This window comes from Colletotrichum scovillei (genome assembly GCF_011075155.1).
Source record: "Colletotrichum scovillei strain TJNH1 chromosome Unknown Contig00011, whole genome shotgun sequence".
In the NCBI taxonomy this organism is placed as follows: Eukaryota; Fungi; Ascomycota; class Sordariomycetes; order Glomerellales; family Glomerellaceae; genus Colletotrichum; species Colletotrichum scovillei.
This window is the reverse complement of record NW_023336269.1, coordinates 397,226-423,943: the sequence shown is the minus strand read 5'-3', so window position 1 is coordinate 423,943 and position 26,718 is coordinate 397,226. Positions and strand designations below refer to the sequence as shown.

The following is a 26,718-nucleotide window of genomic DNA, read 5'->3' as shown; positions in this document are numbered from 1 at the left end:
ATAGCGATGTCGGTGAGCCTGCAGAGACCTCTTACAACCCGTTCACCAGGGCCAGAGCCGGTTCCATAGCCCACGCGCAGCCGACGTTCCATTCGCAAGACATACCGTACAATCCTTTTGCATTGCAGACAGTCGTCGAAGAAGAGCCGCCTCGAGAGACGACCAATCCGTTCGCGAGAAGCCCAAGCAGAGGGCCTCAAGAGGACTCGACAAACCCGTTCGCACGCAACACGCCCGCCAGTGGTGCAGATTTCCTTCGGTCCGCGAGCGCTCTAAGCAACCATCAGCCTTCTTCTCCCGAAGAGACATTCGCTCGGTCTCCTAGTGCTCAAGGACTCCGCCGTGATAGCGTGAGCTCCAACAACCCATTCGCTAGAAGCACGACTCCAGTCGATCGAAGCTTTTCACCAGCCCTGAGCACGCCTGGGCGACAACGCGCACCCAGCAACCCATTCGCTCGGAGCACAACACCGCAGCAGAGCTATCCACTGGCAGAAGACAGCGACTCTGAGGATGAGGAGGCCATGATGGCGGCAGAGTCCACGTACAAGAACCTCTTCCCTGTCAATCAATCACCCGAAGTTGCCAATGACGGCTTCGCCTCCGCCGCCCAGTCGATCGAGCGCCGTCAGCCCACGCCGCAGGTCCCCGAGTCAATGTACAACAATCCCTTCGCCCGAAGCACTGCGTCTGACCAGAGCTTCCTGCCCACCGCGAGCACGTTGGGACAAGCTCAGTCTGATGTGTCTTACAACCCATTCGGGGCCAGGAGTAGCACTGTCGGTGGTGACGTTGACGAGTCCATGTTCGACCAAGGCTATCCTTCCGCCGCTGGAGGGCACGACGTCATGGGTGAAGGGATAATTGATCCTTCCCGGCAGTTTGTCCAAGAGAACAGCCCTTTGTCGGCCAGGCACCTTGCTCCAGCCACTCTGGATAGCATCCAAGAGCGATACAACAGTGAACTAGAGGATATGGATTCCGACTCTGAGGAACCAGAGAGTCTGACCACCTCCCAGCAGTTGCCAACTTCGCAACAGCGAGCCCCTCCTCCTCTGCCAAGCATCGCAGAGCGTTCCCGTCAAGGGCTCGACGACTCTTCTGAAGAAGAGGAGGACTGGGATGCTCGTGCTCCTCAGCCCAGCCAGATCAATACCTTGTTGACATCTTCCCCGTACAGATCAAGTCCCCCTCCCCCTCCCCCTCCGCGTGTCTCTAGCTCACAGGGCCACTATGCGCAAGACGTTGAAGACTCATCTGAGGACGACGGCGACATCTTCCACGCGCAATCTCCAGCACGGCTGAATCCCCTCTCATCATCGCAATACGGGGCAACCCCGCTACCTCCTCCACCACCACGCGCGCCAAGTTCACAGGGTCACTACGGTCAGCAACAACTAGAAGATTCATCTGAAGAGGAGCAAGCCGACTGGGACGACGCCTTCGAGCCCGTGCAGCCCAGCACATTCCCGACCTCGCAGTTCGGATCTACTCCCCCGCGTCCACCTCCGATTCCACCACCCCGTGCCCCCAGTTCCCTGTCACAGAGCCGCTACAACATTGAAGACTCAGACGAGGAAGATCAAGGTGTTTTGCCCCCTGCCACTGTCCAGCCCAATCTTCTGCCCAGTGCGCTCTCACCATCTGGTTATCGGGCGACTCCGCCGCCGCCACCACCGCCGCGTGTCCCCAGCTCTCAAGGCTTCTATCATCAAGAGCAAGCGGACTCAAGTGAGGACGAACACCCCTTTAGCCACGACATTGCTCGACCTGGTCAGTTCCCCATTTCATCATCATCTCAGTTTAGGGCTACACCGCCCCCGCCCCCGCCTCCGCGGGTATCAAGCTCTCAGGGTCAATACCGCCAGGAGATTGAGGATTCCAGTGACGAACAGGACGAGGATGCTTGGGATTCGAATGCCGCTCGGCCCGGTCAGATGCCAAATCTATCGACGTCGCAGTTCAGGGCGACCCCGCCGCCGCCTCCGCCTCCGCGCACATCCAGCGCACTGGGTCGTTACCGTCAAGAACTCGAGGACTCCGACAGCGAGGAGAATGAGGAGGCATGGGAAGCTAATCGATATGGCCAGACAACGAGCATGATGGGAGCAAGCAACCTGATGGGGACCAACCAGATGGGAGTCGACCCGACGAGATCAGCAAGCCCGCTGGGCGCGAGTCCGATGAGAGCCGCCAGCCCACTGCAAGCGACGAGCCCGTTGGCGGCGACCAACCCGACGAGGGCTTCCAGTCCCTTGGCCTCAACAAGTCCGTTGAGGGGAGCCAGCCCGATGGCGCAGAGCAACTCGATGGAGTCAGCCTTCAGGGACTCGGTACCGGCAACAAGCAGTCAGGGCCTACAAAGTCATCAAAGAGAAGAAGGAGGGGAAGAAAGCGATGATTCATGGGAGAACATTGGGAAGCGTGGCGGTGATGAGGTCAGTCCAGTCGACGAGAGGTTCAGCACCGCCATGCCGACACCACAGCTGCGCGTCGACAGCTACGAGCAGCAGTGGCCGAACGCAAGCAACGACCAGATATCCACGGCGTCGACATATCTACAGCCAGCAGGACCAGGTGACTTTACGGATTCTGACTCACAAGAGTACGCCACTCCGTTGGCATCGGCCGGGTTCAGCGCGTCTTCGCAGTATACGCAAGGGGCCATGGGCTCGCCCCGTCACCCGGATTCAATCGGCAACAAGGACATCTACGACCAGACTTACAACCGAGGAGGAGCAATGTCTCCGTATGCTCAAACTCACGAGACTTCGCTCGCCGACGAGCTCGCTCAGGATGATGACTCGGACGATGATAGCGAATATGACCACTCGGAAGCCCCAGCATTCCTCACCCAGATTGGCACTGCGCAGCAACTGCAGCAGCAGCAACAACGATCATCAGACGAGCCTGTCTTAACGCAAGTCATCGACTCGTTCGACAGCGATGAAGATGATGGCCCAAAGACTGCGGTCATGCAGCCGGCTGAGCACCCCACACAATATGCCTCTTCCCGCTTCGGAGCTTCGACTTGGCGGGATGAGCTTCGCTCGCCCACCATGTTCGGTGCTACAAGGCACAGCCGCTCTGGGTCTCTGTTGAGGGAGGAGATGCAGAAATCACTCCACCAAGAAGCCACTGCTGGCTACTCTTCTCCTCTGCGGTCCGCTTACGAGCCTGATACCCAGGTCGAAGGTTCTTATGTCGGACAGCAAGCTCAAATGCATGGCCAGGACGTCTATGGACAACAATCAGCCGAGTATCACGCGCAAGACGCCCTGGCCCAGCAGCAATACAGTCAAGCTCAGTTTGGCCAAGACCAATTCGAGGCCCAGCCCTATGGACAAGCACAACTCCAGCCACAATACGGACAAACAGCTTCGTGGCAGCCCGAGGTGCAGGTCTCCGAGGTACAGGCGGAAGAGGAACATGAGCAGACAACTCCGCAGTTGGCACCACAGCAAAGTGAGCAAGCACCGGACATCAGCCCCTTAGCGTTGCGTCAGGAGGAGTCACCGGCGACGCCCTCGGCGTCGTCGCAGGGGACACCCTCTCGTGGACTCGCGTTCAGCAGGCACAATCCTGACCGACCGCAGACACCGCCCACTATGCAGGCCGAAGAGGATTTTGATCCCGAGCTCATGGTCCCACGCGATGTGACCAATGTGCCATGGCACGCTCGCAACGACTCGGTCCCTCACTCGATGCGAAGCCAGAGTACCCTCGACTCCGTTGCGTCGTCACCGATTCATTCGGCGTTGCACGCTGACAAGCACGAGCCGGTCATTCGGGACTCGTGGCCGGCTTCCGTTCATCACTTGACGAGACCGCGCAACGACTCTTCTCTCACCGACCGCGAGGAATATGATCCTTTCAGAGATAGTGAGGAGGCGGCAAAGGCAGCTCGTGGGCCATCCGGCTCCGTAGGCTCCAGTTCAGACAGCCCTCCGCGGAATGCGGCGGCCACGAACAACAACTCACCTGGAAGTTTGATCAGCAGAATGCGCGGCATCTTTGAGAACAACCAAGCCAAGCAAGAGCCGGCCAGCCCAGTCCGATCACGGCCGGTGTCGGGTGTTTTTCACCCCGTCCGGCGCAGCAAGCCCGGCGGCGACGACGTCGAGGACCGCGGATACGATCGCAAAGCAGGGTTTCTCAACGAAGCCGAAGACGAGGTTGACGAGCAGAGCGCACTCCTACGAAGCTCTGCTGGCGGGTTGGAGGCAAATTGACCACGCTCGGGCGGAGCGGGGCTCAGAGTCGTGAGAGTGAAGCGGGACGCCGAGTACGATGAGTGGGAAGAGGACGTGTACATGGAAGAGCCGGGGGACCGGCATCGTCCGAAGCGACGCAAGTACCGCAGAGACCCGAGCGGGTTGCGAGTGCCGGTCCCTTGGAACCCGGAAGAGAAGGAAAGCGGCGGCGGACCTGTGGAGCCCTCTGGCGAGAGCGTGTTTCGTCTGGCGTGGTTGTTTGTAGAGGGGTGGAGGCAGAAGCTCCGGAAGGCCGGGGATATGGTTGAGAAGACGCGGTGGGAGTGGGAGCTTGACGGGACTGCTACTGTCTGTACGCATAGTCGCGCGTCGAGCTTGACGTTTGGTATGGTGATTGCGGACGCTCGTTTGCGCGTGCCGGAGGAGTTGGGCAAGAAGAAGAAGCAGAGAAAGTCGGTGCATTGGGCGTAGGACACACACACACGATGGGAACATGATATTACGACTAATGGGTTACGGATATGGTTATGGACATGGCTTACGGGTATAGAGGATAATGAAATAATGATTTGACGTTTTGGACCATTCATCAGTAGACTGTTGAAGAACATGACACTATCGTGCGACTTATGTTCTCTTGCTAACTCTACAACACAACATGGCTTCTCTAAAGTGAGTAGGAAACGCGATTGCACTAGGTTCAAGGACGCGACCAGGATGAACAAACGCCCTAACCGTTCCCGTAAAAGTCTTTGCCAAGGTCGCAACCGGCAGTTCAAAGTTGTCCTCGGACAATCTTAAACCCCCGCATTCTGCAGAACAAAATCAACAATGAGGGACCTAGAGCGCATGAACACTGTGTGTGTAACTAAACAAACACAAGTGGCCAGCTCCGTTGACCCCGATTCTTCTCACATGCCACCTGCAATATTACCTAAGCCACATCCTCGGTCGACTGACTAGCACAAGCATGCTCTTTACTTACAGATGTTGAGCTGCTGTTGACCTCCCACCCATCAAGAGCCTTCGTCCCCCACAGATCCACAGATGCTTACTATCTCAGACAAGTAACTGGTTCCATTGAGAATGGGGGAAACCTAACCTTGATGAACTAGCATGCATGAAGGCCAAAGGGCAAAAGGCAGTCTCACCTGATGATAACGATAACGTTTCTCACTCTACACCTTTAACTCCAGCGAAGGCCGCAAGCAAGGTACACAACATGTCTCTGCAGCACAATGACTCTCCTGTCGTGGCCGCCACAACGGGTTCCTCCCCTCCCTCTGCAGCGGCAGTCCGAACCTTCAAGCGTGCCGCCGTAGCATGCAAGGCTTGCAACCTGCGCAAGGTGAGATGCACAGTCACCTTATCTGGCCCTCCCTGCGCCAACTGCTCTGTGGACGGGATTACATGCGAGGTCCTTAGTCGTAAACGACGTCGGTGAGTCTTCTGGTCACCGGTCTCTATGGTTAGCTGCTATAGAGGCCAAGTCAGTGAGTGAAGGTATCCTGACGAGGCAGCAACTCGGATCAACTCCCAATGAACCCGACCCCCGGAGGAGGCGGGGAGAACACATTGATCATCATCCCACAAAGAGCGCAACCCAGAAGACGGCTCGTGGAACCCCAGACCCCGGGGCCATCGTCGGGTACCCTAGAGAACGAGGAGGCCGTCGAGTCGAGGGACGACCGGTTCACATCCGCGCCGCCCGAAGATCACCGGCGCACCACACCCCAAGTCAACGGTGGCCCGAGGTCGTCCACGTCCCCACGCGCAGCCGAGACACGATCGGTTGGTGGTGGGCCATCCGCGCCAACCACTCGGCCTTACGATGCCGTGCGTGCTCTGCTTCCTGCCAAAGGTCACCGGCCACCGGACCTATCCGATGCCACTGAGGACAGCTCCGCGTATGCAGAGACGTTGGAAGGTGGTAAGAATCGCGAGGATGGGTGCGTCCCGTTCTACCCAGGTAAGCTGCCCTCTGTCTTGATACGTTGATGCATCAAGCATAGCTCTGAGCTGGGTTTCTCTTGACATTCATTCATCTAGGAGATCAACGCGGCCCTGCCTTTTTGATCGACATCTGTGAACCTAATAGGTCATCCAAAGACAACCATTTCCTAGTGCCGATGCCATCCATCAAGGCCCTTTCGCCCGAAGATGTCAATTATCTTAGGATGAAAGGCGCATTCACGCTTCATCCGCCTCATATTCGCGAGGCGATGATCCGATGCTACTTTCACTATGTGCACCCATTTGCGCCAATCCTGGATGCCAGCGAGTTCATCACCGAGTATGAAAAGGGAAGAAAAAGCCTGTTGCTGCTCTGGAGCATGTTCATCGCGGCCGCGAGTGTAAGTCATCGACACAAACCTATCATTCATTACTAGGCGTGGCTGACATTCACCACAGTTTGTCGACGAAAGTCTCCTAACGGAAGATTTCTTCCCCTCGAGAAAGGCGCTGAAACGAGCCATGTACCAGAGAGCTAAAGTCGGCTCCCCTCCCTGTGTTCAGTCACCGCGAACAGAAGCTAACCATACTGCAGGCTATGTACGATGCAGACTATGAAAAAGACAAGGTGACACTCATCCAGTCCGTCTTCCTCATGGGCCACTGGTACACCAGCACAGACGACAGAGCCGGGCCCTGGCACTGGAACGGCATCGCCATCAGTCTCTCTCACACGATCGGTCTTCACCGCCTGCACATGCCCGCGAACCAACAGGCGTCTCAGGGTACGAAGCCGTTCTGGAGACGTCTCTGGTGGTCTCTCTACTCGCGAGAGGTGTGGCTTTCTCTGGGACTCGGCAGGCCGATGCGGATAGCCCTTGATGACTTCGATACGTCCATGCCGGTTGCGAGCGACGCTGACGTCCTGGCGCCCGAGGTCAAGGGCCAACTTGGCCAGAAGTATCTTCCTGAAGAGATGAAGTTTCTGTTCGATACCTGGCTGGCTTTTATTGGCTTGAGTGTCACCCTGAGTAATGTTCTCGCGACGAATTATAGAGCCAAGGGGGTGAAGCCGTCAAGGATGGAGATTGAGCAAAGCGAAAATCAGATTCGAGGATTTCAGTATCGAGTGCCTGAAGCCGGAAGTCACAGTCGAGTCGTCGCATCTCATATCTACCAGTTCAAGCTATACTTTGAGTAAGTGCCCACCGAATCGATCCGCGAGATTGAACGAGGGCAAGCATCTAACACAAGCCAGAACATCCATCATCGTCCTCTATCGGCCTTTCATACTCGATACCCCAAGAGAGATCCCGGCAGCAGACCAAGGAAGTTGGAGGACGTTTGCATGCCAAAAGACGAGGACTGCTGCGTCCAACGCAAGCGCAGCGATGAACTCCATGATGGCAGAAGACCTGATCCGACTCTGCCATACCATCACGTACGAACCCCGACCTTCACAATGATATCCAAGTCCAAACTTCACTAACCGCTTTCCAGAGTCATTGCCCTCGTCCCGCCAATGCAAATTCACCTCTTCGAATCAACTTCGTCAAAGCAAATGGCGCGCCAGATGGGCAGACACAACCTCGCCCTCTGCATGGTCGCCATGGACGAGATGCGCAAGTCCTACATCTCGGCGGATGCATCATATAAGCTCTTCGAGACGGCAATCAACAAGGTAGATAACGCGCCGCCCCACGAGCAGCATCAGCCGTCTCCGGCTGCTGCTGCCTTGACGCCGGATACGACCGCGTTCGCGAGCTGGCCCGATGGATATGGGCTGGGCACCGCGGGCATCATATCAGATATGTGGAGTCCGCTGCCGAATGCATACGCTGACAATGCCTCTATATCGGGAACCCAGTGAGTCTTGTTTATCTAGGGTCGAAAACTCTACATGGTCTGATTCTTTCGCAGTACCGATTCTTGGCTGGATATCCAGACTATGGACAGGCTATGGACGCTCGACGATTTCAGTCTGCCATGATTCAGTCCTTCACCTCATTGCAAGAGAGACTCTAACAATGCCAACCGTGAACATGAGCCGAAGTTGGATCATACCCACGATGAATGACACGTACGAATAAAACATCAACTCAGCCTCTCGGGCCAAGAAGATCTTCGAGCCGTCCGAAACTTAGTTTCAAGCAGCTTCGTATGCCCTTGTTTAGCCCTCTCATCCCGCCGGCCAACGTCACCCAAGGCACTCGAAACGCACGACCGGCTTTCGGCCAGATTCAACGGACTTTTCTTATCGAAGGACCGATAAGCTCCCGGGCTGTGGGACTAGAAATGTTGAGGTGTCCGTAGGAAATCCGAGTCCCCGGGCAACGCGTCCGCTCCCCGAGCGGCGAGTCGCGATGAAATGTGCCCCACATCTTGCCGAGCCGAGGTACCTCGGCATTTGGGCCGCTTTGGTAGAAGCACATGCAAGAGTCATGACGGCTCTCAACAATCTCGAGTACGGACATGAGAGATAACGAATCTTGTGTGTTGGTATGGGCTCGACGTTCGGAAACCTGCCGAAATGAGCAACTAGAGAATGAAGCGATAGTACAATGATTACGGAGTAAATCGGCCTCTAATTAAATATCGAACTTGACTATGAGGGCAGGATTTAATGGTTAAGCGCGCATTTGGTGGTGGGTCGTTACTTGTCATAGCTCCCATCAGCTATTAGAAGGTATCTGGGCCAAAACACCTCTGCAAACACCATGTACTCGAGACTCTTCCACGGCGAGGTTAACTTTTGAAATCAGAATAGGTATTTAGACGGTATTACGAATGAGTCCCATTGTGATACAAACGACTTGAAAATTACAATCTCAAAATTTACCCTCATTGAAAGTTGAAACTAAGCCAGCGCGTCGAAGGCCTTCAAATCTTTGGCCTGAACGTTTCTGTCTTCCACCAAGGATAGAATGAGAAAGCACTCCTATCCAATCCCCCAGAAAACTCTGCCTTTCTCTTTTCCATGAAGCTTGTCAAACCTTCCACATTGTCTTTGGACCCAAAAGACGTGATAAAGACCTTCGAATCCAAGTCATGGGTCTCTTCCGGTGTATCAGGACAATACAGCATCATATCCCTCATCAACTTGGTACTCATGATGGAAGTATTCTCAGCAATATCGGTAGCAAGCTCGATGGCATATCTCACAGTTTCCTCGGGACTAGGAAGCAGCTTGGAAAATAGTCCGCTAACGAGGGGGTCGGAGGCCGTGTAAGTGCTTCCTGTTGTGACAATGTGGTTCGCCTTTGAGAGGCCGATGAGTTTGGGGAGGTAAAAGGCGCTGACGGACTCCATCGTCAATCCGCGTCGTGCAAAAGGCATGTTGATCTTGGCATCCTGCCAGGCAACTCGGATCGCAGCTGATAAGATGGACGTGGCCCCGAACCCTGCCGCGCCTCCATTCACGGCGACGATGGTTGGCTTCGAACATTCTGAAATGGCCAGAGCTACACGTCCACCCCTACGGTGATATTGTTAATTGGCATCTCGAGTCGAGGGTCCTGGACGCGACTCACGGATCTTTCCACTGATTCATCGCATCTGGGTTCTGTTTAATCTTCATTAGACCCCCTGGACCCTCTGAAAGATCCATTCCTGCACAGAAGGATTTGCCGGCGCCGGTCAGGACGACAGCTCTGACGCGGTCATCCCCGTCTATGATGTTGAACACGGAGACCAACTCTTCTAAGATGTTTCCGTTGACGGCATTGTGTCTCTCCGGGCGGTTCAGAGTCACGACTATGACCTTGCTGACGGCCGAAGCATCGTGGGGTACGTGGCTGACTACGATGTCTTTGTAGTTCAGTGACGAGTATAAGTTCGGGACCTGAGGGAGAGTTGCATGAGACATTGCGAGATGACCCGTCGTTACTGTTTCTGATTCAAATGGCTCAGAATTCAACGTGGCTATGTGTAGGGTCTGTTTACGATAGTTATCAACAATGACTTTATGTCTGGATACTCCAGCACCGTAGAAACATGGCGGTTGATATAACAAATACGGAAGGTTTGTGTGGCCAGCCTGATCTATTCAAACTCAGGCCGTAGCCCGAGAAGGCCTCGGCACATGCGGGCAATGAGAGTGTTGTCATCCCCCAAGGAAGATTTAGTAATTATCAACTGTGCTTCATCTGGGTAACTCCGCAGGCTCGCGAATGATTCTAAACTGTACTCATTCGCAATACGCCCTCAATTTGATGCAATCACTGCCGAAGGATAAATGTTACTCTACTAAGAATCTAGCTGAGCCATGTTGAACTTACAGAACGGGCTACTCCGTCTGATGCAAGTCAACCCTGAGCTCAAGGGCCCACATCCAGCCGAGGGCCGTTTGTCTCTCGACTCGAACGGGGCATCTTTCCTTCAGAAGAACTTTCTGTATAAAGCAAAATTCATCAATTTTCAGTGCGGCTCTGGCATCTGCTTTGGGCGATGACCCGTTCTTGCCGTTCCTTGAGGCTCCCAGGCGGGGTGCATGTACTTGGTCTCGCCGAGCACTCAGTCTAGTTGTCGATGGGTGAAGCTCTCAACAACTAGCTCGAGGATATCCCAACAAACGTGGGTCGTTTTCAAATCTTTGATAACAGTGAAGAGATGAGAATGCCCAAGATGGAGCTTCACTACAAAGTTATTTAATCGAGTCCAACGCTGAAAGGAGCAGACGAACAACCTCGCGGTGAATCGAAATCAGCAAAACTCCGAACCCATATAAACAACGGAGTCTCTTGAAGCAAGAATCTGTCAAAGGGCATAAATCTCTAATCGCTGCGATTGTAGACTATGGCGGATCTTTGGACCTATTTGGTCTCTTGCGGACAGATGGCCTTGTCGCTTCTAAACGTCAGATCATTCTTGATAGGACTCGCCCTCGCCAACATCAAGAACTGGTACTTTGTCTGGACCGTAAGTGGGAATAACGGACACCTCTGACCAAGCTGCAACCAAGAGTTCTCGTAGCTAAGTCACACCTCGCAGATCCGATTCCTACGCGCCTTCATCCGACGTCTAACAGACTCCGCGCCGCCGAAGCACCTAAGCCCACGATGCCTCTTTCTCCCAGCTATCTCCGCGACGCGATCGCCGCTATTGGAGTGTGACTACAACATGCACAAGTCCAACTCGACCTACTTCACAGACCTCGATATGTCACGCGGCAACATCAGTCTGGTGCTCTTCCGGGAACCTTTCAACCCGTTCCCGGGACCCAAGCACTTCATCATGATCCTCGGCGGCGCACAGTGCGTCTGGCGTAAGGAGATTGCGCCCTACGAAAAGTACGAGCTATGGACGCGGGTGCTATCATGGGATGAGAAGTGGATATATCTCGTGTCACACTTTGTCAAAGCAGATGTGTTCGTGCCGGAAGAGTACGCGATGCAACCAGGCCCGAGGGAAAAGAAGAACAAACACGGAGGAATTGAGACTCAAGATCCTCAAAAGGCTGTCTTTGCATCGTCAATCGCTAGATACGTCTTCAAGAACGGTCGAAGAACGGTGCCTCCGGAGCAGGCTTTGTCTAGATGTGGCTTGCTGCCGGCCGACGAAGCCGAGTCGCCCGAAGTGGAACGGCTTAGATTGAAATGGCTGCCCGTAGCGCAGCTCAAATCCGGCTGGGATTCGGTGCATGGTCTCTTCGAACCTGGCGAGCTCGCTCTCGGCAGATACACCGACCTCTGGTGGCGATGAGGCAGATTTTCTCAGCTTCGCACTCAATTTGATAGCTTTAGACTTCGAGAAAGCCTTAGTTGCATTTGGAGCGGGAAAATGATTCCCTGCAAAAGGTCGCTGTAGCGTTGCAATTGTAAACTCTCACGGAGACACCCATAGTTTGGGTTGTGGCTAAATGTCGATCGAGGAGGTTAATTCATGCAGAGTTTGCCCTATTAACGAACCACCCTATGGATCATGCATAATCCCTCAAAAGTGCCGGAAAGCCTCAGCCCATATGGCGCAAATCACATTTTGAGACAGATTGTCACCAGCACTTGAAATACAAAAACCTCGATTGGCCCAATCGTGATTCAACCAATTTGCCAGGGAACAAGACATCCAAAACTTCGTCCTAGTCCCGCAGGAGTTGGGAGCTTGGGTTTAAAGCCCGGCGGTGAATTTGTGCTTACATCCCACTTCCTAGCTTGCATGGAACTAGCTCTGTGTACGTGTCAGCGCACCGGATCCTTTCCTGATCTGCGCCGCTGCAGTCCTAAACTCTCGGGCTCCAAGTTCGTACACTGACGCGCCAAGAAGGCGTCTCCCTGCGTCATGGTGTCTCTGTTCCCCGCAAACGGGCAAGCGAGAACGAACGTACGAGAGGAAATTCCAGGTTGAGCGGGGTTATGTTGGCAGGTTGTGGAATGAGTTGACGATGAGTCGCTGACAGACGAGCACCATCTCTCGTGTATCCGCACGACGGGCGGCCGCTCTTCACGGAGGCCTTACTGGACTCCGAGAAGACTCCATCATCGACGGCGAACGGCGACATGGCGGCCGAACGAGACCGTTGATTGCCTCGATCCGGGACGGGAGAGCAAAGGGAATCGGTTTGGCCGACGGAGCGGGATGGGGCAACTCGACGGCCGGCAGATGGGCTGTGGGAATTCGCCGTAATGACGGCGGCAGCTATCCATCACTGCGCCGTAGATGCACCTAGGCGACGGATCTCGGGACTAACGCCCCCTGGCGGCCTTAGTTTTGGGATCCAACGGGTTGGGAGGCCTAGGTGGCGCCGTTGTAGCACGCGGGTGGGTGCCGGTGGGCGGGCATGCTGGTTTCTGGTCAGATTCGCACTGGGAATGGTCTCATGAGTCGGCCTCGTCGGCACTGGTTCTAGGAGATTCGTCTAATCAAGTAAACAGAGTGCTTTCAGCGTTATGAGACGGCCGAGTATTTTGGACCAAGATCGCAGGACGAGGATACCAAATCCGACTCGTTGCATGGGGGCGGACGGGAGTGAAAAGAACCCCTGGCTTCACCGCCCACCAACAAATGCAACACTCCAAGAGTCCCAAGAGGCCCCCCCGACTCGTTGGCAAAGTGTCACTGCTTACTTTGCTGGCATTCCATAGGGCAGAGAACGCTTAAAGCAGGTCGGCGCGGAATTGGACTGGCGCCGAATGCCATGTTTCACTAGAGACGGGGACGGACGGGATGGCCGAGCTGGGCTACGAAGCTGGCTCGAATCCGCACGATTGCGTTCATCTCGACCATTGAGATGACCGGGATTGGCCCACCTGTCGCTTCGACTCGCCGTGAGGAAAAAAAGTGGGAAAACGGGAAATCTTTTTTCGGCCATGATATCAGCGTTCATCCTCGTGCTCCACGCATGATGATGGGACCGAGGCATAACGCCTGACAAGCTCAAGAGATTAGCCACATAATACATGGAATTGGGGCGGGTTCAAGCGGTTTTCGAATTTGAATATTATCAGGCCGATATCCCCTCCTGTTGCTGGGCTTTGTCTCACCACATAGAAGTGCATTCAAATCTCTCAGTTAAGCTGACTGATCAACAACGCTCGAGAGGACCAAGATCACACCCTCGACACACACGCAACACACGTATACGAACACACACTCTCGCATCACACACTCTCACATCACACATACGCTCATACACATACACAACATGTCGGAAACAGTACCGATCCCAGAGCCCGGTGGGCTGCCGTTTCTCGGCAACCTCAACGAGATCGACTCTGAATTTCCCTTGGGATCCATGATGTCTCTCGCGGACCAGTATGGTGAGAGACGACCCCCCTGACTCATGCGAGCCAGACCCTCTTATCTTATCCATGACATGCAGCTGACAGTGACATGCGCCCCTGAAGGTGAGATTTACCGATTGAGATTCCCAGGACGTTCAATTGTCATGGTCTCGACACAGCAGCTCGTGAATGAGACTTGCGATGAGAAGCGGTTCAAGAAGTCCGTGAACTCGGCATTAAATGTGAGTTTACCAAGCTAAAATGAGCTCATGTCATTAGTTTGTTCGTGTACATGGAGGTCATACTCATATCCGAATAGCAAGTCAGAGCAGGTGTCCACGATGGACTCTTCACAGCGAAAATGGGCGAGGAGAACTGGGGCATCGCTCACCGCGTTCTCATGCCCGCCTTCGGCCCCCTTTCGATTCGCGGCATGTACGATGAGATGCACGATATCGCTACCCAGCTGGCATTAAAATGGGCCCGATACGGCCCCGAATCGGCAATCATGGTGACGGATGATTTCACGCGATTGACGCTCGACACATTGGCCCTGTGCTCCATGGGATACCGATTCAACAGCTACTACTCACCCGTTCTTCATCCCTTCATTGAGGCCATGGGCGACTTTTTGACCGAGGCTGGTAACAAGTCGCGTCGTCTCCCGCTCCCTGCCATGTTCTACAGCGCAAAGGACCAGAAGTTCCAGCAGGACATTGACACCCTCAGAACCACGGCCAGAGAAGTTCTCGAGTCAAGAAAGGAAGGGAAGAGCGATCGCCGGGATTTGCTGACGGCCATGCTCGAGGGAGTTGACCCGAAGACCGGGAAGAAGATGACGGACGAGAGTATCATGGATAACTTGATCACATTCCTCATCGCCGGCCACGAAACGACGTCAGGACTCTTATCATTCGCTTTCTATCAACTGTTGAAGCACCCCGAGGCCTACCGCAAGGCCCAGCAGGAGGTCGACGAAGTTGTTGGCAAGGGACAGATCAAGGTCGACCATATGTCTAAGCTGCCCTACATCAACGGTGTGCTCCGCGAGACCCTGCGTGTCAACGCCACGATCCCCGTCTTCTCAGTCGAGGCCTTTGAGGATACCGTGCTTGGTGGCAAGTACCCCGTGGCCGCAGGCGAGACCATCGTCAACCTCCTTGCCAAGTCCCAACTCGATCCTCTCGTCTTTGGCGAGGACGCCAACGAATTCAAGCCCGAGCGCATGATGGACGAGAACTTTAACCGCATCACCAAGGAGTTCCCCAACTGTTGGAAGCCGTTCGGCAACGGCATGAGAGGATGCATCGGTCGCCCTTTTGCCTGGCAAGAGGCCCTTTTGGTCATGGTTATGCTTCTCCAGAACTTCAACTTTGTGCTGGACCCCAACTACCACTTTGGCGTCAAGCAGACCCTCACCATCAAGCCCAAGGACATGTACATGCGCGCCATCCTTCGTGACAACCTCACCCCGACGACTCTGGAGCGCCGCCTGGCCGGTCTCGCCGAGCCCGAGAAGCCTGCCGAGCAGGCCAAGGCCAACGGAGCTGCCGCCGGCGCCGAGACGGGAATGCCTCTGACGATCCTCTACGGATCCAACAGCGGAACCTGCGAGGCTTTAGCGCAGCGCGTTGCCTCCGATGCCGCATCCCACGGCTTCCGCGCCACCAAGATCGACTGCCTGGACAGCGCCAACGGCAGCCTTCCCACTGACCAACCCGTCGTTATCATCACGGCGTCGTACGAGGGCCAGCCTCCCGATAATGCCGGCCACTTCGTAGCCTGGATCGAGGGACAGGATAAGGCCACGTCCCCTCTCAAGGACGTCTCCTACGCCGTCTTTGGCTGCGGCCACAAGGATTGGGTTCAGACTTTCCACCGTGTTCCCAAGTTGGTCGATACTACCCTCGAGCAGCTCGGTGCGACTCGCCTGGCCGGAGTTGGCCTGACGGATGTATCGAGCGGCGAGGTCTTCACCAACTTTGAATCATGGGAGGATGACACTCTCTGGCCCTCATTGACCAACAAGTACAAGACGACTTCCTCTGCCGAGGACAGCAAGATCAAGGGACTGGGTGTCGTCATCAGCAACCCCCGAACCTCGACCCTGCGCCAGGACGTCAAGGAGGCCACCGTCACCAAGACCGCGACGCTCACCAAGGGCAGCGACCCCAAGAGCATCAAGAAGCATGTTGAGATCAAGCTCCCCGAGGACATGACCTACACTGCTGGTGACTACCTTGCCGTTCTACCCATCAACCCCAAGGAGACCGTCTACCGTGCCATGCGTCGTTTCCACATTGCCCGTGATGCCCACCTTAGCATCAAGACTGACGGACCTACGTCTCTCCCGGTCGATACTTCCGTGCCCGCTAACGACCTCTTGAGCTCTTACGTTGAGCTTTCGCAGCCTGCTACTAGAAGAGTAAGAACCATCCTCTTTACGTACCGTGACCATTGATACTAACAATATTGCAGAACATCCTTGTTCTCGCAGAGCACGCAAAGGACGAGGCTACCAAGACCGAGCTGAACCGCCTCTCAGGCGATGCCTACGCCGACGAGGTCAGCGGCAAGCGCGTCTCCGTCCTCGACCTCCTCGAGCGCCACCCCTCCATCGACCTGCCGATCGGCGTCTTCCTGTCCATGATGCCCCCGATGCGTGTCAGACAGTACTCCATCTCCTCCTCACCGATGGCGCACCCCAACAACGTCACCCTGACCTTCTCCGTCCTCAACGAGCCCTCGCTCTCAGGCCAGGGCCCCTACATCGGCGTCGCTTCCTCCTACCTCGACTCCCTCGCCGAGGGCGACAGCCTCCACGTCTCCATCCGCCCATCCCACGCCGCCTTCAGCCTCCCCACCGATGCCGAGAACACGCCCATGGTCTGCGTCGCCGCCGGCACCGGCCTCGCTCCCTTCCGCGGCTTCATCCAGGAGCGCGCCACCATGCTCGCAGCGGGCCGCACCCTCGCACCCGCGCTGCTCTTCTTTGGATGCCGCTCGCCCGAGGAGGACGATCTGTACCGTGACGAGTTTGACAAGTGGGAAGAGATGGGTGCCGTCTCTGTCCGGCGCGCGTTCAGTCGCGATTGCGATAAGAGCGAGGGTTGCAAGCATGTGCAGGATCGCATGTGGCAGGATCGTGAGGAGCTCGTCGACTTGTGGAAGAAGGGTTCCAAGGCGTACGTCTGTGGCTCGCGTGGTGTGGCTGAGTCTGCCAAGGAGACGATGCTCAAGATCAAGGTTGAGATGGAGAAGGCCAGGGGTGTGGAGACGGATGAGGAGAGCATCAAGGAATGGTTCGAGGCGCTGAGGAACATCCGCTACGTGACGGATGTGTTTGATTAGACGGTGGAAAAGTCAATGGCTTATGGGATTTCATTACATCGTCATACTATAGAAGGGGATAGGAGTTGGAGGGCATTGGTTACAAGCATGTAATACCAGGTGGAACAAGCAAATTGCTTACCTTGAATTCGTGGTTTAGCATTCCCTGACCAGCATGAGCCTCCACTGCATCAACAAGATCCGAGACCGAGATATCTAAGTACGTAAGTTTTCAATGATCTACCGCTTGCTGAACATGATAGATGAACGCACAAAGTCGACCGGCCCTTTCATTAGAAGCGAAAGCTAACAGTCTCATCAAGTAATTGGGAACCGGCGGCTCCCCGTTCACGGCGAGACGGAGCTCGCGCTCCACTTCCTCCGACGGACAGTCCAATGGAACCAATTTGACTTCGGCCACTGAAACTCAAATCAGGTGCCGGAAGTCCGGACGCGGGAGGAGGAGAAGCATTGCCAATGCGATTCGGCGCGACTGAAGAACGTTAACATGTGGACCGTTGGGGGGGGGGGAGGGGCTTAACAAGTGCCGATGCCGTCCCGCAGGTTTCCCCGGGTTCCTAGACTAGGAGCTCCCTTTTTCTGCGTATCATAAACGGCGTCTTGGCGTTAGATTCGCTGCTCCTTCGGGACCCTGGGCCGAGTTTGGTATCTGGTTCCGGCGCTACCTTTGACGTCACTCGAGAGTTTGTAACAAATGAGTGAGATCTTTGCGTGTTGCATTGCAGGAACTAGTGCTTTGGAAGCTTTACAAGCTTCTATGAAGGTTTGTTTTCTCATTCATCTACTCTCTGAGCTGCTGAGAGTATTAACTTGGCCGGCAACATTTTCTGGCCAACCTCTATGGCCTCCCAAATCGATTGAAACCTTTCCTCTGCATTGTATGGCATGAAGCTATGGCCAATATGTAGAGCTTCCCCGCACGAGAAACATTTCATTACCGAGGCATCGGGGAGATCTCGAACGAGTCAGTAGCTCAGACGAAATGTTGTTGTCTCTCATATTGCAAGGTAGAGCTACATCGTTGACTCCTCTCAAGACTCTAGAAACGAGCCTTAACTTGATCGCATCCGAGAGCTTCGACGTCTTCCTCGAGCTTGAGAAGTGGCAATTCTGTATCAAATGGGGTTTTAGATGGCGAGTGGTTCAATCTCAAGGCTGGCCTTTTCGAGGAATCACCTCACCGTCAGCAATGGCGTCCAGGATCGGCCCAAAGCTGGCCCAGGAGAAAGCCTAGACGAGGAAGATGGCTTCTATCGCGCTCATTGGAAGTATAGATACTTCTCAGTTATATGATTTATCGGGAATAATGTCGATGTTGTTGTTCATCGTCTCATATCCGGACAGCCATGCACTTGAGAAAGGCCGTGGGCTGCAATCTCCTCGTTCTCTCGTCCAAAACATGAGTACGTCACAATTTGGCGCCGAATGATTGAAGCCATATGCGAAGACGGTCCCGAAAATATCATTCCTATCGGCTGCTTTACCCTGCCATCCACGCTGGTAAGCGGCCGAGACGGAAAGTTAGACCTACCCTCCGACCGAGGCTGCCGCTGGTGGAACTCTGTAACAACCGCAAATACGTGGTGTCCAGAACACTGGGGAGGTCATCCCAACTGATAGACTCTCGCGGGTTTAAAGTCTCTTTGTTATCTCCCCCTCATAATGCTTAGAAATACCATGATTCGTCACGTGTCGTCCTAACTTTCAGACTGCAACCGAGGGACTGGAAACAGTATATGAGTGCGCTTTGGTCTCGTGGTTTTCTAGAATTTGGGAGTTGGTATGGTGCGTCTATGAAGCCATGCTCTACCCTTATTTATCATCATCGACGAAAATAACAATGGCCACAACTACCGTTCAAGTCACGGAGCCGAGGACTCTCTCCGTCTGTGGACAGCGGACTTTCCCGTCCATTATTGACGAGAGGGCTGCATACGAGCCTAACCTGACGTGTTTCTCAACGCCATACACGTCGGAGCCCCGGGATGGGTGGAGAGTTGTCACTTACAGAGATTTTGCGAATGCCATCAACTACGTTGCGCACTTCCTTCTAGACAACTGCGGAGTTCCTGCGCCAAACACGTTTCCGACAATTGCCTACATTGGCCCGAATGATGCCAGATACTGCGTGCGTGGACGGCCACAAGCTTCTGTCTAATCTAGTGGATCTCTAGCTGACGGGATGATAGATCATGACCGTTGCCTGCATCAAGGCAGGGTACAAGGTCAGCTTATCCTTGGAATAGTTTGACATGTACACAAATTCACTGACATGGTATCGGGCAGGCCCTATTCGTATCTCCTAGGAACCCTCTCGAGGCACAGTTGAATCTGTTCAAGCTATCTGACTGCCGATTGGTGGTGCGTCCGCCATCACACCAGTCTGTTGTCGACTTCTGGGTAAAACATTGGGACATGAAGCAGATCGAGATCGAGCCTCTGCACGATATTCTCTCCAAGCCCCAAGTACCAAACGTACCGTACACAAAAACTGCGGCAGAGGCAGAGTGGGATCCTTTCCTTGTCCTCCACACCAGCGGTAGCACAGGTCTTCCAAAGCCGATTGTCACCAAGCATGGCTCCATCGCTTTGACGGATGCGCAGCACCAGTTCCCGGAATGGAATGGCACGATCCCCATCGCGCGGGCAATGGAGTCGCTAGCGGACGTACACTTCAGTCCCAGTGAGTGCCATGAGTGCCCCATCGATTAACATTTACAGAAGCTTACACGTTTAGTGCCATTATTCCACGCTGGAGGCGTCTACGGGTTCATTGGGACTGCGGTTCTCAGCAACAAGCCCATCATCTTCCCGTTCCCTGACCGTCCACTTACACCTGATCTTACCATCGAGATTCTTCAAGCGACGGGTGCGAAGAGCGCGGCGCTACCTCCATCTCTACTCGAGGAGATGGTACACCGCCCAGATCAAATTGAGGTACTGAAGAAGCTTAACTTCGTTGGCTTCGGCGGAGGTACGTTCTCGTGAAGGAGAGAGACTAGGGGTTCGGTGCTTACAACGTGCTAGGTCCCCTCAACAAGGAGGCCGGTGACACTCTATACAGAAACGGTGTCAAGTTACTCAACATTATTGGTGCTACTGAGTAGGTGCCTCAAAAATTTTGAAGTTGAGAAACACCATGCTGAGAATTTCAGGACCCTGCCATTCTGCATCTATTACCAGAAGAATTCAGCGCTTTGGCAGTACTTCATCTACAACGAGGAGCTTTCTGGTGTGGAATTCCGAAAGGCCACAACCGACGAGGACGTTTACGAGATGGTGATCACCAGAAAGTCGAAGCAGATCCCGATCCAGGGCATCTTCTACACGTTCCCTGATAGAGAGGAGTATGCCACGAGCGACTTATACAAGCCTCACCCGACACTACCGCACCACTGGAAGTTCCACGGCCGTGCCGACAACATCATCAACCTCTCCAATGGCGAGAAGCTCAACCCCGTGAGAATGGAAGACATCATTGCCGGAAATCCCGCAGTCAAGGCTGCCCTCATCGTAGGAGCACAGAAATTCCAGCCAGCTCTGATCGTAGAGCCCTTTGTGCAGCCAAAGACAGACGAGGAGATTGACGACTTGATTGACCGCATCATGCCGCAAGTTGCCGAGGCTAATGAGACAATTGGTAAGTCTCTCCACTACTCCCAAACTAACGTCACTTATACCCATCCATCCATGGAGGAAACCTAGCGCTGACACGGGAATAAAAGCTACGCACGGTCGGATCGTTCGGCACTTGATCACCGTGTCCAATCCCGAGAAGCCCTTCCTGATGGCGGATAAAGGCACCCTCAAGAGATCGGCGACAATCAAGCTTTATGCCGATGAGATCGAAGAGCTCTACGCTAATCCGAGAGAGGTGCCCCTCTCCAAGGTGCCGCGCCTCGATCTGAGCTCCCAAGCCGCGCTTAGCAGGTCCATCGAGAAGCTCCTCCGCGAGCACCTCGGCGTCCCTCACCTGGAGTCTGACACTGATTTCTTCGCGGCGGGCATGGACTCGTTGCAAATCATTGTTGCTGCACGTTTCATCACTGCTAGTTTGCGCGCTACGAACAAGCACTACAGCAATACGACTATTGAGGCTCGCGATATGTATACTCACGTTAGTCCTCACCAGCTTGCTGGCCACATTTTGCAGTCTGGACAGGGCAAGACCAATGGTAGGACTACTAGCGAGAGCGAGAACCACCAAGCAATGGATAGGCTATATCAGAAGATTCGACAGAACCTGGTTCACGCCAAACCTGGACGCCCTGAGCCAGCAAAGGAGCAGCAGACTGTCATCCTCACCGGATCCACCGGCAACATGGGTTGTTACTTGCTCGACGAGTTGATCCGCAACCCACACGTCAAGAAGGTCATTTGCTTTAACAGGTCAACTGACGGTGGTGCCGGAAAGCAAGCCAACGCCATGAAAGAGCGCGGCCTAGCCAGCCCAGAGGAGAGCGGCAAGGTCGAGTTCTTCCACACCAACTTGTCGCAACCCAACATGGGGTTGTCGCAAGAGGTCTACTCTCGCCTCCTCAAAGAAGCGGACCGTATCGTTCACAACGCCTGGGCGGTCAACTTCAACATGCCTCTCGATGCGTTTGAGCCGCACATCAAGGGATGTCGAAACTTGGCTGACTTTTCTGCCACGGCGGAGAAGCGTGTCGTGCTGGTGTTCGTGTCGACCATTGGTACCACTAGCAAGTGGGATGCAAGCCGTGGCCCGGTCCCGGAGAAGTCCCTGCGAGAGTATGGTATTTCGGGTCTTGGATATGGCCAGAGTAAGCTGATCTCCAGCATGGTCCTCGAGGACGCCGCCCAAGTCGGAGACTTCCCCCTGGCTATCGTTCGTGTTGGTCAGATTGCTGGGCCTCTTGCTGATGGTGGAGCTTGGAGCCGCCAAGAGTGGCTGCCCTCCATCATCGCGAGCAGTCTTGTTCTCAAGGCGTTGCCGAGACATCTATCTGGTATGAACACGACAGCCTGGGTCCCGGTTGAGACAATGTCGAGAATGATCCTGGACATCGGTGGCCTGACTGAGGAGTCGAAAGACTACCACGAGGGGTACTTCCACGGCAGCAACCCCTCCATCACAACATTTGACAAGCTGGTCCCGGCCATCCAGAAATACTACGGAAGGAATCAACTTCCTGACCTAATCCCCTTCAATGAATGGGTCGAGAGATTGGAAGCAAGTCGTACGGCACCCGGAGCGCTTGGCGCCGATCGGAACCCCGGCTTGAAGCTGGTCGACTTCTATCGAGGCGCTGCTTCTGCGGGAGAAAACATACCAAACACGAGGACACACGATACTACGAGAACCGTGGCTTGCAGTCCTGCGCTTCGTTCGGTTGGACCTGTGACGCCGGAGTTGATGGCTCATTGGTGCAGACAGTGGAAGTTTGAGAGCCCTTCGGCTCGCGTCGGTCGTTTGTAAAGGCCTAGATCTTGGGTTAGAAATGTTTTTACAAATTGAATACAACTTATCAACAAGAAAATCTCATTCAAAACACGTGTTAGACCTTCGGTCAAGTTATCGCAATGTTCAACACTACGAGGCATACAGCTACCATGGAAAGCATGTTTCTATGCTAAGCAAGACGGGGTTGATATCTCTCAAGGTCGGGTCAAGGTACCACGCCATCCCGAGAGAGACGAAGGTTGAATATGTACTGTACCTAGTACTACAGGACTGCGAAGTAATAGTGACGATGATTAGCATGAGTGTTATTTCTATCTATGATGCTCCGTCTTTCTCACAGTCATGACCATGCTCCGACCGCTGCGCCTCTCAATTTCCCTCAAATGATCCAACAAGCAAACAATTAAGCAAATAGTCCATTACAATCTTTTGCAAAATCCCCATGAATGACAATCATTCAGAGCCTCTTACATCTTGAGCTTACGCAGACCAGAGTCAGTCTGGGGGTAAGGAGCCTTCTTCGAGTACGTCTGCCACTGGTTACACATGTCATCCATGTCCTGAGCCCGGACAGTATCCATAATCTTGTCAGTCTGCTCCAGGAACTGCACCGACAAACCCTGGCTGACGTGCCACGCAATATGGCAATGGAACAGCCACGCGCCGGGGTTATCAGTCTTGAAGGCGACGACAAGCCAGCCTCGGCCGGGGAGGGTGGTCACGTCGCGCCTGGTCGGGTTCTTGAAGTTGAGCTTGGAGACGTCGGTTTGCGCGTTGAAGCGGACGCCATCGCCGCGGCCGCTGGAGGCCGGCTCGGAGTGGCCGAGGATGTAAAAGTCGTGGCCGTGGAGATGCATGGGGTGAGGGGCGGGGAACAGGTTCTCGACGACCCAGAATGCCCACTGTGGATAATGTTAGCTGGTGGTGTCGGGATAGATATTACGAGGGAACTTACAGCATTGTCGGCGGGAACCTCAAAGACGTTGTAGTTGTCGGGATAGTCGGTACTGTTCTTGGCGAGGTAAGACAGCGTCGGCTGGTCCCAGTTGATGTCCATGTTCTGGCCATTGACCTTCCAGAAGACCTGCTGAGTGCCGGTAGTCCTGCTCGTGTCTACGGTAATGTCAAGAGTATCATCTTGGGTCTTGGCGAACGATGTAGAGTTGACGTCGACGCTGTAGATGGGCTCAAAGTCCGTCTTATCCTGACACTGAGAATCGGTGGGCGCCTTGCCGGCATCCTTGGGCATGAGGCCGTTTGCCGCACCCTCGTACTGGAAGATGGCAGCGGGCTTGTTCATGTTGGACGTGCCGCAGAGTCTGTTGGACGGGAACGTGACGTTGAACCAGTATGCCTTGCTGGCGTCCTGGTCAGCATCGATGATGACATCGTAGCGCTGGCCAACAGTCAGGTAGAGCGAGTCAGTCTCAAAGGGCTTGACAGGGACAAAATCGGTTCCCGTCACCGTCATCTTGTGGCCGACGAGGTTCACCGTGAAGGTGTTGTCGACGGACATGTTGACGAGGCGGATCTTGTGAGACTTGCCCTTCTTGAGCGTCACGCGGGAGTAATTACCACCGCCGTTCTTGTTGATGTTGGTGCCGTTGAAGAGAATGTTGTCACTGGCGGGGACGGCAGCTGGGGCAGTAAAGGTGGAGCGGATCTCGTCGGCGGACTTGTAGTACCAATCCGTGATGGAGTAGGTGCCGAGATCCTCGTCGTAGTTCTTGGAGGTAGGTCCGTCGATCTGAATGGTACCGGCGATACCGTTCGCATACTGGTCGGAGAAATGTGAATGGTACCACGATGAACCGTACTGCTCGGCACGCCACTCGTAGGTCTTGCTGGCTCCTGGTGGGATGGGGCATTCGGTGATACCGTTGACACCATCGTTCTGGTTGTTGTTCAGAAGTCGCAGGCCGTGCCAATGCATTGAGGTTCTGTGGGGTTGTCAGCGCGTCAACATTCGAAAGATGGGTGCGCGTTATAGCTGCTGTTACTCACCCATTCGTCCTCAAGTTGTTCACGACTCTGACCTTGATCTTATCACCCCAATTCGCCTTGATGTTCGGGCCAGGGAAGCCACCTACAAGGTCTTGAGTCAGCACACAACGATGTGGAAGGGACGAGAGATTCTAGCTTACCATTGATCAACATCGCCGTGTTCTTGGTCATGCCGTCTTGAGCTTGGAAAGAGGTGTGCTCGGTGAGAACCAAGTCATACTGTCCAACTTGTTAGCACAGCGTAACCCCTCAGAGTACACATGTTGACCAACCTCTCTCGTCACGCCAGTATCTGGGATCGACTCCTCGTACGCAGTCTTGATATCGAATCCTTCAACCCAACACTGTCTGTTGTCGGCAGTGTTGCAGGACTTAGGCCCTTGGTTGGAGTCCGCAGGGGTTGACGAGCCAGGCTGTGCGTTGTCCTGCCTCCTTGAGACACCAGTGTTGGACGACGGCGAGGGGACGGCTGCTGCTAGGCCATAGAGGAAGAAGAGCGCGCTCTTGGAGAGTGTCGACCTCATCTTGACTGTCTTTGGCTGATGCGTATGCCGAGGGCTATAAGTGTCTGATCGAATTGCCCTATACAGGAGTCAGTCAACGAGGATTCCATCACATGAAGTGGCACTCCGAGGAGGAAGTGACTTACCTAGTCCACCCAGTATTAATCTCTATCACAACCTTGTTTGTTCGACGTAAAAAGAGAAGAGCTTCCAGAAAATTCAACTCTTCAACGGTCTACCCAACCTTTAGATAAGGTGGACAACCTGCGCTGGGATATTGGCCACCGCGCGATTAACCTCGAGAAAGGGAGCACGGTGCTGCCGTTCGGGGATGAACCGTGATCTAGCCTTTTCGGTCGAGCGTTGCGAAACGTAGGAAACTGTTGGAGATTGCGCCGCGGAAGGGAAGAAGCTCGTTCCTAGACACACCCACGTACCGACCAGAGAGCTTTATACCAAGGTGGGCGGCACCAAGACGGCGGGTTCGTTTCAATATCTTCGGGCTGAGAAAGGGAAGGCAAAAGTGAGATGGGATGATGTTTGGAACAGTCTGAGTGGGAGTGAGCGTGTGTATAGTTTACTGCGGTTGGATTGCATTGGATTGTGTGTAGTGCTTGACAGTCGGTCCCGGGTACCAAGCGGCCTTTGAGTCCATGGCCGCCTTGGTGGGCGGTTATCACGAGTGTTAGACAAGCCCGAGGTGGGTAACTCTGTATGTACGTTCGCTTCTACCCGGCCGCCGGAACCAAGGTCCGCTCTCCGGGTTGCTGAGTACAGGCATGGGAGAGGGACACTTCAGACTGAGGTAGGCTGCAAGGCAAGAGGCAATCTGAAGAGAGGTATGGGGGTTCAGGATAGACGGCCGCCACCATGCAGCTCTCGGGCGGCTTTCGGGTTCGTATGACTTCCCGTTGTGACCAAGGGTATATCGGCATCAGAGAGAGAGAGAGAGAGACAGGCGCGTCTGCTGAGACGGAGGAGTCTCGTTTGGCGGTTGCATGATGATTCATCAGGAAACTGGAAAGCCACACTCCCTTTGTCAGCTGCGCGTTTCTAAGCGCCGTTGGATGTTTCGCGACATCTCTCTTGTCGTCAAATCATGCGGCTCAAAGTTGTGAATCCTGTATGATATTCCTTAGCCGGTTGATCCTATGGCTCCTATCCCGGGATTTACCAAAAATGAGAAAGTCGCCACGGCCTAGAGCCCGTCTTCCCGTGTGGCAATCCTGTCTTTGATCAAGCCTCTTCATGTGCATTCTCCAGCCCATAGTGTGTCGATTCGTCGAACGCAGCGGTCGTCTTCGGCCGTGTCTTGGCCCTGCGCAAGCAAAGCGTATCTTGCGTTTGGCAGCAAAAAGGTCTGAGCAGCGTGGCTATACCATGTATCAAAACCGCCATAGCCTTTCAAAATGTCGAGCGCTCGGCCACCGGCAAGCGGCAACGTGCTTCTGTCTCTCCGCTATGTCCTCTCTCTACTCAGCTCCACAGTCCACTTCCCCCACGAACATTCCACCTCTGAGAAGAAAGGCTGATGCTCGAAGCTAGGCACA

General features: G+C 54.4%; 8 protein-coding genes across 8 annotated transcripts; 6 read left to right on the top strand and 2 right to left on the bottom strand.

Annotated features, from left to right (window-relative positions):
* Positions 1–3,110: 3,110 nt before the first annotated feature.
* Positions 3,111–4,232, top strand: HER10_EVM0011709 (uncharacterized protein; the record flags this gene model as incomplete). The annotated part of the gene is made up of 1 exon (XM_035481132.1): positions 3,111–4,232. One exon carries the CDS (start codon positions 3,111–3,113, stop codon positions 4,230–4,232), a length of 1,122 nt encoding a protein of 373 aa, XP_035327329.1.
* Positions 4,233–4,237: 5 nt separating this feature from the next.
* On the top strand, positions 4,238–4,768 carry HER10_EVM0011644 (uncharacterized protein). The gene has a single exon (XM_035481070.1). It carries the CDS (start codon positions 4,314–4,316, stop codon positions 4,683–4,685), a length of 372 nt encoding a protein of 123 aa, XP_035327322.1. The 5' UTR covers positions 4,238–4,313; the 3' UTR covers positions 4,686–4,768.
* Positions 4,769–5,265: 497 nt separating this feature from the next.
* Positions 5,266–8,906, top strand: HER10_EVM0003952 (cutinase transcription factor 1 beta). The gene is made up of 8 exons (XM_035473613.1): positions 5,266–5,654; positions 5,735–6,183; positions 6,264–6,568; positions 6,627–6,707; positions 6,763–7,364; positions 7,426–7,608; positions 7,668–8,033; positions 8,088–8,906. The coding sequence occupies exons 1-8, from the start codon at positions 5,335–5,337 to the stop codon at positions 8,155–8,157; spliced, it is 2,376 nt and encodes a 791-aa protein (XP_035326740.1). The 5' UTR covers positions 5,266–5,334; the 3' UTR covers positions 8,158–8,906.
* A 141-nt stretch (positions 8,907–9,047) lies between these two features.
* Positions 9,048–10,032, bottom strand: HER10_EVM0009119 (uncharacterized protein; the record flags this gene model as incomplete). Its single annotated transcript, XM_035478618.1, has 2 exons — positions 9,048–9,642; positions 9,698–10,032. The coding sequence occupies 2 exons, from the start codon at positions 10,030–10,032 to the stop codon at positions 9,048–9,050; spliced, it is 930 nt and encodes a 309-aa protein (XP_035327121.1).
* A 929-nt stretch (positions 10,033–10,961) lies between these two features.
* On the top strand, positions 10,962–12,558 carry HER10_EVM0003443 (capsule polysaccharide biosynthesis protein; the record flags this gene model as incomplete). Its single annotated transcript, XM_035473118.1, has 3 exons — positions 10,962–11,084; positions 11,157–11,808; positions 12,479–12,558. The coding sequence occupies 3 exons, from the start codon at positions 10,962–10,964 to the stop codon at positions 12,556–12,558; spliced, it is 855 nt and encodes a 284-aa protein (XP_035326700.1).
* Positions 12,559–13,526: 968 nt separating this feature from the next.
* HER10_EVM0004272 (cytochrome P450) lies at positions 13,527–17,633 on the top strand. The gene is made up of 4 exons (XM_035473922.1): positions 13,527–13,921; positions 14,009–14,127; positions 14,205–16,310; positions 16,364–17,633. Exons 1-4 carry the CDS (start codon positions 13,807–13,809, stop codon positions 17,234–17,236), a joined length of 3,213 nt encoding a protein of 1,070 aa, XP_035326765.1. The 5' UTR covers positions 13,527–13,806; the 3' UTR covers positions 17,237–17,633.
* A 1,443-nt stretch (positions 17,634–19,076) lies between these two features.
* Positions 19,077–22,676, top strand: HER10_EVM0002186 (male sterility protein; the record flags this gene model as incomplete). The annotated part of the gene is made up of 7 exons (XM_035471910.1): positions 19,077–19,364; positions 19,426–19,461; positions 19,523–19,919; positions 19,974–20,210; positions 20,264–20,339; positions 20,392–20,876; positions 20,962–22,676. The coding sequence occupies 7 exons, from the start codon at positions 19,077–19,079 to the stop codon at positions 22,674–22,676; spliced, it is 3,234 nt and encodes a 1,077-aa protein (XP_035326595.1).
* Positions 22,677–23,128: 452 nt separating this feature from the next.
* On the bottom strand, positions 23,129–25,189 carry HER10_EVM0009231 (multicopper oxidase; the record flags this gene model as incomplete). The annotated part of the gene is made up of 5 exons (XM_035478723.1): positions 23,129–23,563; positions 23,617–24,601; positions 24,666–24,747; positions 24,806–24,884; positions 24,938–25,189. The coding sequence occupies 5 exons, from the start codon at positions 25,187–25,189 to the stop codon at positions 23,129–23,131; spliced, it is 1,833 nt and encodes a 610-aa protein (XP_035327137.1).
* Between the last annotated feature and the right edge of the window lie 1,529 nt (positions 25,190–26,718).

What these genes read in the sequence shown, in the direction of transcription:
- HER10_EVM0011644 (XM_035481070.1), top strand. Translation starts at nt 4,314, where the DNA reads ATGGAAGAGCCGGGGGACCGGCATCGTCCGAAGCGACGCAAGTACCGC.
- HER10_EVM0003952 (XM_035473613.1), top strand. Translation starts at nt 5,335, where the DNA reads ATGAAGGCCAAAGGGCAAAAGGCAGTCTCACCTGATGATAACGATAAC. An exon ending in CCATGTACCAGAGAGCTAAA is followed by an intron (nt 6,708 to 6,762) that starts GTCGGCTCCCCT and finishes ACCATACTGCAG; the next exon opens with GCTATGTACGATGCAGACTA. An exon ending in CGACTCTGCCATACCATCAC is followed by an intron (nt 7,609 to 7,667) that starts GTACGAACCCCG and finishes ACCGCTTTCCAG; the next exon opens with AGTCATTGCCCTCGTCCCGC.
- HER10_EVM0004272 (XM_035473922.1), top strand. Translation starts at nt 13,807, where the DNA reads ATGTCGGAAACAGTACCGATCCCAGAGCCCGGTGGGCTGCCGTTTCTC. An exon ending in GTCTCTCGCGGACCAGTATG is followed by an intron (nt 13,922 to 14,008) that starts GTGAGAGACGAC and finishes GCGCCCCTGAAG; the next exon opens with GTGAGATTTACCGATTGAGA. An exon ending in CGCAGCCTGCTACTAGAAGA is followed by an intron (nt 16,311 to 16,363) that starts GTAAGAACCATC and finishes ACAATATTGCAG; the next exon opens with AACATCCTTGTTCTCGCAGA.